Consider the following 12,406-nt stretch of genomic DNA (forward strand, 5'->3'; position numbering starts at 1 on the left):
TGTGTGTGTGTGTGTGTGTGTGTGTGTGTGTGTGTGTGTAGCAGGCTGGTGGTGTCACAGCCCTTAGTGGAGCTGCTAGATGTGTTAATATGAACAGCCATAAACTGTTGACTCTCCTTTGTATATGCTTTTCATATGCTAGCTTGCTTTAAGATCATCTAAAAAAGGTTAATATCTATTTTTGAATGAGAAGAAACAGGCACAGAGATGTAATTTGTCTTAAGTCCCCTTAGGAAGCTGTAAGGGGCAGAGCTAGAACTTAAACCCTGGGTCCTTGGCTGTCAAAGCCTGTGTGCTTTCTTTACTGTGTTTGTCATGAGTGTGACCAGGTGTGCTGCTAGTTCACCTATATTAAATTTGATTTATTTAATTATGTGTTTTCTTTTCCTAGATTTTAATCTAATTTGAAAATGAGTAAGTGCAAAAAACCACCAGGTCATCCGATAGGAAGTCTTGAAACGTTCAGCCCAGATGTTCTTGCTGACATTGTTGAACTCTTTGCCAAGAACTTTTCTTATGGCAAGCCACTTAATCATGAATGGCAGTTACCAGATCCCAGTGAGGTTTTCACCAGTAACCACGCAGAATTTCACTCATTTCTTGATTTGAAGAACTCACTGAATGAAGTAAAAAACCTGCTGAGCGATAAGAAACTTGATGAGTGGCATGAACACACCTCGTTCACTAATAAAGCTGGAAAAATCATTTCTCATGTGAAGAAATCAGTGAATGCTGAACTTTGTACTCAAGCATGGTGTAAGTTTCATGAGATTTTGTGCAGCTTTCCACTTATTCCACAGGAAGCATTTCAAACCAGAAGACTGAATTCTCTACACCTCTGCGAAGCACCTGGCGCTTTTATCGCTAGTCTCAACCACTACTTAAAATCCCATCAGTTCCCCTGTGAGTGGAGTTGGGTAGCCAATACCTTGAATCCATACCATGAAGCAAATGACAATCTCATCATGATTATGGATGATCGGCTTATTGCAAATACTTTACATTGGTGGTACTTTGGCCCAGATAACACTGGAGATATCATGTCCCTGAAGTATCTGACGGGACTTCAGGATTTCGTAAGCAGCATGGCTACCATTCACTTGATCACTGCGGACGGGAGTTTTGATTGCCAAGGAAACCCAGGTGAACAAGAAGCTTTAGTGTCTTCTTTGCATTACTGTGAAGTTGTCACAGCTCTGATGACTCTTGGAAATGGTGGCTCTTTTGTGCTGAAGATGTTTACTTTGTTTGAGCATTGTTCCATAAACTTGATGTATCTGCTCAACTGTTCCTTTGACCAAGTCCATGTTTTCAAACCTGCTACTAGCAAGGCAGGAAACTCAGAAGTCTATGTGGTATGTCTCCACTATAGAGGAAGGGAGGCCATCCATCCTCTTCTGTCAAAGATGATGCTGACTTTTGGGACTGAAATGACCAGCAAAGCTCTCTTTCCCCATAGTGTGATCCCTGAATCTTTTCTTCAAAGACATGAGGAATGTTGCATGTTCTTTCATAAATACCAGCTAGCGACAATTTCTGAGAACATTCGTCTGTTTGAGTGCATGGGAAAAGAGGAACAGGCAAAGCTAAACAACTTAAGGGACTGTGCTGTGCAGTATTTCATGCAGAAGTTTCAATTGAAGCCGCTTTCCAGAAATAACTGGCTAGTAAAAAGATCTAATATTGGTTGTAGTACAAATACAAAATGGTTTGGGCAGAGGAACAGGTATTTCAGAACCTATAATGAAAGGAAGATGCTAGAAACCCTTTCATGGGAAGATAAAGTGGCTAAAGGATACTTCAATAGTTGGGCAGAAGAACATGCTACTTATAATCCCGGGCAAAGTTCTGTTTTAGAAGGGAATGGTTCTAATCTTGACTGCCACCTGTGGCATATTTTAGAGGGAAAGAAGCTGCCCAAGGTCAAGTGTTCTCCTTTCTGTGATGGAGAACATTTAAAGACTCTTAACGAAGCAATCGAAAAGTCATTAGGAGGGGTTTTGAATTTGGATTTCAAATTTAGGCGAAAACAGCAACATTATTGTTCTTGTCATGTTTTTTCCGAAGAACTGATATTTTCGGAGCTGCTGAGCCTTACCAAATGCCTTCAGGATGAGCAGGTTGTAGGACCCGGCAACCAAAGAAAGTGCCTGCTTGTGGGTTTGCCAGCTCTCCATGATACCAAAATGAAAGTCCCAATGGAAGTTCATTTCCTGGAATCAGCTGAACTCTTGACTTTCAGCTGCTCGTTGCTTCATGATGGCGATCCGAAATACCAGCACTTACTTTTAGACTGCATTCTGCGTTCGCTGCAGCGGCTTCATCCGGGAGATGTGTTGATTTTACCGATGCTTTCTTGTTTCACACGGTTTATGGCGGGTTTGGTCTTTGTACTCCACAGTTGTTTTAGATTCATCACATTTTCTTGCCCCATACCCTCTGAGCCTTTGAAGAGTTGTACAGTCCTGCTGTGTGTGGGCTTTCAGGACCTTCCAAATCCAGTTTTCCAGCATCTACAGAATGTGAATGAGTTGTTGAACACGTTGCTTAGCTCTGATGCATCTCAACAGGTTTTACAGTTTGTGCCAATGGAGGTGCTCCTTCAAAGGGCACTACTCGATTTTTTATGGGATTTGAATGCTGCCATTGCTAAAAGACATTTGCATTTGATTTTTCAAGGAGAAAGAGATGAGAACAATCACCTTGAGTTACAAAATTGAGCGTATTCTTTCTGAGATTCAGCTCTAGCTTCTTGTAGTGTGTAATGTTATTTCATCTGTTTGCTCTATTAATTCGAAACCCTAGCAATTTCACTTTGAAGTGATGCCACCTTGTATCACTCTGGATTACCACCAGATAGTTCCGACCTTGGACATATGCACAGGCCCAGGCATACAGTTCTTTAGAATCTATGCAATGACGATATTCACCCTCTACATAAGAGCGGAGGTGGGTGTCAGCTTGGGGTAGATACACCCATGTTGCAAATGCTGTTTAATTAATCTGATTTACCAGTTTGAAATTTACCTGTGTGCCTTCATTCTTAGATCTCCCCCCAGCCCCAACTAGTTTAGTCTCAACAGATTCTTTTGTCCATATGGTATAATGGCTGATGCTGTTATAACTTCATTTAGATCACTATGAAAAGAGATGAAGTTACCCAGCAAGACTGACTGCCCTAAAAATTTAATTTGTTATTTGTGAATTTCAAGTGACTCATTTTGCCAGATTTTTTGATATGTGCCATTCATTGCCTTGAACCATTGACCCAGTTTATTTTATGGTTCAAGGCTAGTAGAGTACTGCTTCATGAATATTTTATTAACCACAGCCATCTAACAAAAAGGTTACCAGGACAGTTTGAAACCAAAGATCATGTTAAAAACAATGGAAAATTGTTTGCTGTTTTGAATCTACTCCTGAATCATGAAAAGCTTTATGTAGCAATGCAGTAGAAAATTTAAACTTTTAGGTAACAATCTGGGAACTAAAGGATTTTTTGAAATTGCAAAATAGTGATAGATGAATGTGATGAGCAAAATGACTACTCGAGGGGGGAAAAAACCTTTCAGAATGATGGCTCAGCATTTAAACATTCCAAAAATCTTTACTAATGATCTCTTTTGATGTGAAAATAGCACTTTACCAGGAAGATTAACCACGAGATAGTTATTTTATGAGTTACATTTGAGTTGTTTTCAGTTGTGTGTATTTAACAATGTACTATGAGCTTTTTTGACAAACTGTTAAGACAGTCTTACCTACCTTGAAGCTCCACAAAATGGAGACTATATTGCCATGTGCATTTAAGCATTTTTGTTAGTTACATGAAAAATAGATGTATTGTCGTGTATTTGGTTGATAAATATAACCTGAAAATTCAATGTTCTTCGATATGTTAAGTTCCATTGTAGGTTTCATGAATAAAATAAAGACATGTTTTCATCCTTTCTCAAAGAGAATCATGGGGATAGTTAAAAATGTAACTTAGGAGTAGACTTTTTGTTATTATTGCTACAGAATTGTAGAAACCTCTGTAAAGCAAAAAGACCCACACGGGAATCTTGTTAATTCTTAATATTTCCTCTACCTAGGTCTTTATATTTTTTTAAAACAATTTTTAAAATTATGAATTAGTTGAAGATTTATTTCAGATCATTTTTTTTTTGTATTCAGAAGTTTCAACTCCTTATCCCCAAAAGCTTATTCTCCCCGCTCTCCTTTTCTCTCTTGTGTATTATTACTGTCTTCCCCTTCAAGTTGGTACCTGTCAAAACTCTAGTATATTACTTCATCTTCCCTTCCTCAAAACCCTCCCGTTGGAACCTCCAAAGTCTGTTCCCTATGTATGGAAGTTTTTGACTTTTTCTTCCCTTTGTAACTGGCCTTAAGTAACAGCTATCCTTTTGTGATTGACGAGTTTCAGTAAGCATGATGTTCTCCAGGACCATCCATGCCTGGAGGTGCTTCGTGGTTTCATCATTGTTTTTCAGTGATACTTATTATTCCATTATGTGTGTGTACTTAAGTTTTTTTAATCCATTCTTCCACTGATAGGCATTTAGGTTGTATCCATCTTCCTGCTATTGTGAACAGTGCTACAGTGAACGTTGGTGTGCTTACCTTCATTCTATGATTCTCAGGGATATATAACTGGCAGAGGTATTTGTAGGTCTTAGGGAATTTCTTTTTCCAATTATTTAAAGTAGCCCCATATCGCTTTCGACAGTAGACATACTTATGTACAGTCGCACCAGCTGTGTGGGGATTCCAATCCCTACATCCTTTCCAGCGTTTGTTTTAACCTTTGGCTCTCATGGCTGGTGTCATGGCCAGTGATCACGAGCGTTCTTTGTGTTCGTCAGCCGTTTGGGTGCCATCTTTGGCGAACTCTAAGGAGTAGACTTCTTTAAAGGAAGGTTTGGAAGAGAGTTATTTCCTCTCATTTGTGTTCATTAAAATTTAGACCTTAATATTATTTATGAAAGGTCTATGGGAGAGGCATTAAGGACTTGAAGGAGGTGTAGATTAATTCTTGCCAGAGTAAATGTGGAGACCTGGCAGTAGACTTCTGAGGGAAATCTCTCTTCCACTGCTTATTTACAGAAACTTCTTTTTGAAAGAGAAGGAAGGGAAAATGCTGTATAAAAGATTGAAAAATGAGAATAGTAAGGTGGTTTGTATAGTTTATTAAAGTTTCTGCTCTTCCCCCCATCCCCTTTGCATTTTAAATTGAGGTTTTTTTTTTTAAACTTAATTGTGATGCTTTGGGAAGTTTTTTGCAGCCAAATATTCTAAGCTTTACAAATGTATTTCTTAAAAACTTGAGAAATATCTTTCTCTCTCAATTTTAATTTCTTCGCACTTGTGGATGCTACCAGCCTCTATCTGACCAGCAACTATGGCTTCTTCTATGGTTTTGAGTTTTCCATCTTTTCCTCCCACTCCATCCAGGATCTGAGGAGCCCTTGTAGTGGTGTGGTGACACGTTAGACACGTTGGTCTACAAGGTTGACAGTTTGAAACCACCTGTGAGCTCTGGGGGAGAAAGATGGAACTTTCTACTCCTGCGAACAGTGAAAATCTCAGAAACTCACAGGGGCAGTTCTACCCTGTCCTATAGGTTTTCTCTGTGTATTGACTTGATGCAGCGAGTTTGAGTTTTGGTTTTGGTTTATCCAGGATCTTACAATTCGATCCCCTTCAGAACAAGTGGCAGCGGTATCTGGACCACCATCTAGTTCTTCAGGTCCCAGGATCAGGGAGACTGTGTTTTCCGTTAGTCAGTTGAACTAATTGCTTTGATGTGACTTTGATTTCCAGCACTCTTCTTTCCTTTGGATTGGGAGACATCAGTAGTTGGATATTAGGTGGCTGTTTGTCAGCTTTTATGAGCCTAGTTGCTACTATTTGAGCATTACTTTAAGCAGTATATGTGTGTGTGTCTGTCCGAGAAGGAGCTCATTTTTCTACCAGGATTATAAACAGGTATTGTGGTACATACTTGGCAAATATAGGTGTCTATAGAAATATTTTATTTGATTATTTTTATTATAACATTTTTTTCAAATGTATGAAATGTTAAGATTATCTGAGCAGATTTTTTTAAATTCATGGGATTTTTTTTCTTTAAAATTCCTTTAAAAAAAGGAATTCCTTTAAAAAGAGGAATGAAAAGATAAGTTTTTCCACCAACTTTTAGAAGCCCTTTTGAACTAACCCACATGTACCCTTATCCAAATTCAATAATTTGCATTTTGCTGGACTTATGTGGTACTCCAATATTTTTTTAATAAAGTATTTTGAAGTAAAGTCAGGAAAATACATATGTATTTCCAACAAATAAGGAAGGACTTTGTCCCATCTAGCAAGTTTACTCATTATCACCCCATGCTTATTTCATGTTCAATAAAGGGCATTTACACTTGATTTGTTCCAGTAAGGTTCACATACTACATTTACTTAATATCTCTTAAGTTTCTATCAACTATCTCCCTTCTCTCCACTGAGTCCCGACATCTCTGGCACTTTCTTTTCCATGGCATTTTCCTTGTTGAAGCACTGGCTGCTTTTCTTGTAGCCTTTTGCACATTATGGATTTGGATGATTATTCTGGTTGTCATCTTCTCTGTGCCACATATTTTCTATAAATTGGCAATTAGACTTAGAGGATTGATTATTTTTGGCAAGAATCTTTTATAAGTGGTGGCATCTACAAGGATAAGTCAAGAAGTACTGCTATAAAATCATAGGAATCTTTATTAAATACAAATATTAAAACGTGAAGACTGTTCTTTCTTGACTTATCTTCCAGCGAGGTCTAGACACTTCTGCAGGCAGAGTTTCCATCTTAGCAACTCCTAAAGAATCCGGTGGTCTTTGGTTTACACTACGTCTAAATGGCAGGGCCTGGGTTATCAAGTTGCAGAAAAAGTTGATGCTAAAGGCAACCTCCAATGACTGCTGAAGTCTTTTGGTTTTGATTGTCTTAAGTGTCTTTAGGAACTTATATGAAGGGTTTCAAAAAGTGGAATTAAAAGCTAAAAGGTTTTATTGCTCCCATACTTTCATGGCACACTGTTCCAGTTTCATCCTGTACATTTTCTGCTCAGATCTGACACCATCCTCACTTTACTAGTAGAGTGTCTAAAATCTAGTAGTTCCCTTATGTAATGAAGGTTTCCTTAGCCTTTAAAACATTATCGAGGAACCCAGAGAGTTTTTATTATGGGAGTTACATCTGTTGATACTTCCCATACCAGAATTTGAAAAAAAAAATAAAGTTTTATGAATTAATTTTTAAAGTAATGATAGGACCATTATATTTGACTATAAATAACATTTTTATAACTTGAAATAAAAAATTAGAAATCTGGCATTTATATTTTTGCATCTCTCTATTAGTGTATATTAGATATACACTAATTCTTTTAACTGGTTTTTCATTTCAGTCTGGTTGTAGTATTTAAAGAAAGTCCCACATGAGATGTGTAGTTGGAAGAGAAGACATGCTTTAGTAACCTTTCAGGTGCTCTCTGGATATTCTTTAATGTTAACACCAAAACTCAACAAGTAATAGTTTCTCAAAAGTTGTTTGTGACATGGAATCTGAACTATATTAATGATTTTTTGTTCTGTTACACTAACATTGCACTTTGAATGGGCCCTTTACACATGCATGATTTTGTAAACCATGAGTTTCTTTTTTTAGAAAATGCAAGTTCACTTAGTTACTCAGTTCTTGCATATGTTGACACATTTTATTACACAGTAGCAGAAAAATCACATTTTTAAAATATCACCTCTGATCTAATCAGAATCATCTAAGTATTGGGACGCTGTCAAGCTCAGGGTGGCAGACAAGATTCTGAAACCACTTTTTACTTGAATATTTGAATTTGATGTCAATAAATACTGTCAGTTGTTTTCCTTCAAGTGACAGCTCAGCTCCCTTTATTAATCTTTGAGGAAATCTCTGCCAGATGCTCAAGTCTGAATATCCATAGTTGATCTGCCAGTTCTTTCAAGTAAAAATAGTGTTTCATGAAAACTGCACAACTCGGTCGCCCACACGCTTTTCCTGGAGGCAGTCACCCCACTCTGGTAACAGCAGAAGTGCTGCTCCGGTGCTTCCTGTTGCACTGCGGGGAATATTACAACGACATATATTCAGGCTTGAGATTTAATACCAGTTAAATTTGTTCTACTAGTTGGGGACATTCACAAGGAAAAATAGCTGCTTTTTGTTTTTTAAATGAGTACAGTGAATACATTGAGTAGTGCATTTTGGTGTGTCTGCTGTATCTTTGTCCTGGGTTTTATCATTTAAGAGTTGGAAGTGCCTTACTTTCAGTGTGTGCTTAGAAAGATTGTAATCTTTTTCATCTGCATTTGTCTCCTGTCTTTACCTGTTTTATACCATTTATCTCTGGCTAGCTTAGTTTTAGGGGTCTTATACGTATAGCATTTAGAGTTGAGTTTTTCTTTGAAGCCTAAAAACACTTTATTTTACTAGGTGGGTTAAGTTCAATCATATATATTTATTTGCTCAAATCTATAATAATCATATTTCATGATATGTATTTCTGTATACAATATCTTTTATGATATTAGCAGTCTTCTTTGCATTTAAACTTTTCCTCCCTACCCCTTTCTTGTTTTGGTACTTAGAACAAATGTGCAGACTTCTGTACTAGCATCTTTACGTGTACCCACCACCACTGCTGTTGTCAATTTCTACTCCTATCAATACTTAATTCAATGCCATGCAGTGGATGCCAAATTATAGCAACCCTATAGGAAGTTTGAGTTGCCCCTGTGGGTTTCTGAGACTGTAACTTTTTGGGAGCAGAAAACCCTGTCTTTATCCCGAGAAGTGGCTGGTGGCTTTAAAGTGCTGATAGCAGCCCAATGTGTAACCTCTACACCATTGAGACTTGTCAACAGTACACAATATTGAAATTAGGTAGTAACCTATTCTTTCAGCATTTAATTTTAGATTATTTCATTTTCTCTTAATACCTGTAATAATTTTCTACTTTTCATGCGCTTGCCTCCTTCCACCTTTTATTGACAGGTGTGCTTCCTGACATGAAGGTGCCCTGGTGGTACAACAGTTTGAGCAGTGTGCCATTAACTGAAAAGTGGGTGGTTCGAACCCATCAGCCACTCCACAGGAGAAAGATGAGGCAGTCTGCTTCCATAAAGACTGGTGGTCTTGTAAACCCTGTGGAACAGTTCAACTCTGCTCTATAGGTTAGTTACATACTTGCCCTGTGTAGCAGCCTCTTTTTGAGGTGTGCCTCCTGTGGCCCCCTCCCCACAGTGTCTGTACCATCCTACTCCCTGTCCTTTTACCCAATGCATTTTTGCTCCTCCCACTTTGGATTCTTCTCCCAACAGCTCTTCCTCAGATTAATCTTCTATCAAGAGGTTTTCAGATACTTGAGAAAGTCTTAAGGGTTTAGTACACCCTGGCAACCTCTTCTATTCCTTCGAGCACTCCCCCAAGACAAAGATGAGGCTTTCTGGGTCTGTAAAAATGGACAGACAGCCTTGGAAACCTACAGGGGAAGTTCTGTTCTGCCCTGTAGAGTTGCTCTGAGTCAGAATTGATCTGATGGCAATGAGAGGTTGTTTTTTTTGCTTTGCTTCTCCACTGTCATTTAATACTTGAAAATTGAACCTATGAGGTCTTCCAGTCCCATCTGTTTTTGAGAGTTTCACATTTAGATTTGGATTCTATGGGGGTAAGATGAATTGTTGACTGTTTCTTGTTCTGGGGCTCTTGGGACACCATACCTCCTACTCTTTCTTTATCCCCTGCGCAGATGCTGGTTCTGCCAGGGTCTTGACACTGCCCTTGATTTGATGCTACACACATAACCTAGTTCTGGAAGGGACTTTTATCACCAAGTGTTATCAAAGATGTTGGTGATTTTTTTTTTTTTCGTTTGTTACCCTAATTGCTCTGTTCTGGTAAGAGAATTTTGGGAAGTTCAGTAGGTAAGCTGTTACTACCATTTTGACTTGGATAGAACCCTGGAGATCTTGCTTTCTTTTCTTTTTTCCGTTTCTCCCCTCTGTCTTTCTCTCTTAATTGTGGTGAGAACATATTCACGAAACATTCACCAACACAACTTCCACATTTGCAGCTCAGTGACAGTGACTGCACTGTATCATCATTGTCACTCTTCCAACCAAAACCAAACTCACTGCCAGCCATCAGGTGGATCCCCACAAAGTGACCCAACAGGACCGCATAGAGCTGCCTCTCTGGGTTTCTGAGACAGGACCTCTTTACAGGATTAGAGAGCCTCTCTCCTCTGGAGCAGCTGGTGATTTTTGAACTGCTGACCTTGCGGTTAGCATCCCATGTTGCTACCATTGGCTAGCTACCTACTATGCCCTCCAATATTAACATGATCGTCATGTCCCAAACAAAAGCCTCCTCTTCCCCCACCCCTCCCACTTGTGGTAACCATTAATAATCTTTGGTTTCTTTATAAAAGTTCACAGGAAAAAAGGAATGAAAAGATAATGAAATTTTCCCACAAACTTTTTGCTTATTTTATATAAGTGTGACATATATTTGTCCTTTTAAAACACTGGGTAATGATCTATTTCTCTGATATAACTTTAACAGTTTTATTGGCATATAAATTCATGTATCTTACAATTCAACGGTTTAAGTGTATCTTAAGATTTTACAGTTATCACCACAATTTTAGAACGTTTTCTTAATTTTCATACCTATCATTAGCTCTCCGTTACCACCCAACTTCCCCTGCTATAACACCAAGGAACTATTGATTAAGTTCTGTCTTTATGGATTAACTAGCTTGGATTTCATGTAAAGAAAGTCATACCATTAAAAAAAACCAAACAAATAAAACTAACAACGACGACAAAATAAAACTCAGGAGAGGAGGGAGGGGAAAAACTGAGGAGCTGATATCAAGGGCTCAAGTAGAAAAAAATGTTTTGAGAATGGTGATGGCAGCAAATGTACAAAGGTGCTTGACACAACGGATGGATGTGTGGATTGTGATAAGGGTTCTACGAGTCCCCAATAAAATGATTTCATAAAAAATAAAACTCAGAAAAATCTCAATCCAAGAAAAAGCAAAGGTAATAGAAGCTAAAACAATTTTACTGATAGCACACTTACATGGCTGCTTGTTTTAAGACAAGCCTTTAAGACTCCAGGGTACCACCTGATTTCATTAACACACTTTACTATTACACCCATATCTTTAGGGCTAACTTCATGAAGGCAAATATTAAGCAGGACCACATTGAACTAATTGTTCTAAAAGGCTTACAATTAAGAGAGCTCAAAACCAATTTGTATATCTAAAGTTTATATAGATCCTTGGTCCACTCTACAGGAAGCATTATCAGCTTGTTGAGAAATAATCTAACCTCCATGAGACATTTCATAATTCTAATATTTGTCATTTTGTGATATTTTGCTCAGTATGATGTGTTCAATGTTTCTGGATGCTGTTTGAATTCTAGTCAGTAGTGCCTGAGGTCTGCTGCAGCATCACGCTCTCCTGCTGTGTTGTACACACTCTGTGATCATTTGTCCCCAGTGTTTTCATGGAACCATGGCTAAGCATTGGGGCTCTGGAGTCAGTATCTCTCGGTTCTTTTATCCATTGGCTGTGTAATTTTAGGAAAATTATTTAAATTTTCAGAGCTGAGATTCCTTGTTTGGAAAATAGGAATAATGAAAATAAATACTTAACCTTTCAGAACTTTTATCAGATTGCTTATAAGGCACAACCACTGATAGTAAGAGGTTAATTGGATAATGGTCACTATCACTGACCTTGGAGACAGAAATCCTATGTACAATAGACTGGAACATCGCCCAGTCCTGTGTATAGTTACTGTGTTTATCCAGTTACCACAGTTGTTATGAGCCGTGTTGCAGCCACTGTCAATCTGTCTTGTCAAGTGTCTTCTTTTTCACGGCCCCTCCACTTTACCAAGCTCATAGCAAGTATTTTAAAACTCACATAGCATTATTTTTAGTGGACTTTGGAACATACTATACATGTATCCTGACATGTAATTTAAAAAAATGTATCACTGGGCATTTTGTCCAAAGAAAGGGGCTATCTAGGGCAGGCACAATAATGTATGTTAGGGAAGCTGTTTCTGCAGTTTCCCATTGACCGTGGATTAGCACCCCGGGGCACATATCATTTCTCAAGGTGTGGTCTATGGTCACTTGATTCACAATTACCTGTGGTACTGTGTTAGTCTGGGTACTTTAGAGAAACAAATCCACAGCAACTCATGTATAAGAGAGATTTTTAAGGTTAAGTGCGCATCAAGAAAACATCCCATCCCAAGCCCACAACTCCAACATTAACCCATATGTCCAATACCAGTC

General features: G+C 38.3%; 2 protein-coding genes across 2 annotated transcripts in view; both read left to right on the top strand.

Moving 5' to 3' along the window:
* CMTR2 (cap methyltransferase 2) overlaps positions 1-3,950 on the top strand; it is a 7,183-nt gene extending 3,233 nt beyond the window's left edge. Inside the window, exon 2 of the mRNA XM_004704559.2 lies at positions 392-3,950. Within this exon, the coding sequence (XP_004704616.1) occupies positions 411-2,720 (2,310 nt within the window). The 5' untranslated portion in view covers positions 392-410 and the 3' untranslated portion in view covers positions 2,721-3,950. The remainder of the gene's footprint in view (positions 1-391) is intronic.
* Positions 1-12,406, top strand: part of HYDIN (HYDIN axonemal central pair apparatus protein) — a 402,419-nt gene that overhangs the window by 3,233 nt on the left and 386,780 nt on the right. The window lies entirely within an intron of this gene.

This window comes from Echinops telfairi, unplaced genomic scaffold, assembly GCF_000313985.2.
Source record: "Echinops telfairi isolate 266 unplaced genomic scaffold, ASM31398v2 ScPeMD7_2291;HRSCAF=2852, whole genome shotgun sequence".
Classification (NCBI taxonomy): Eukaryota; Metazoa; Chordata; class Mammalia; order Afrosoricida; family Tenrecidae; genus Echinops; species Echinops telfairi.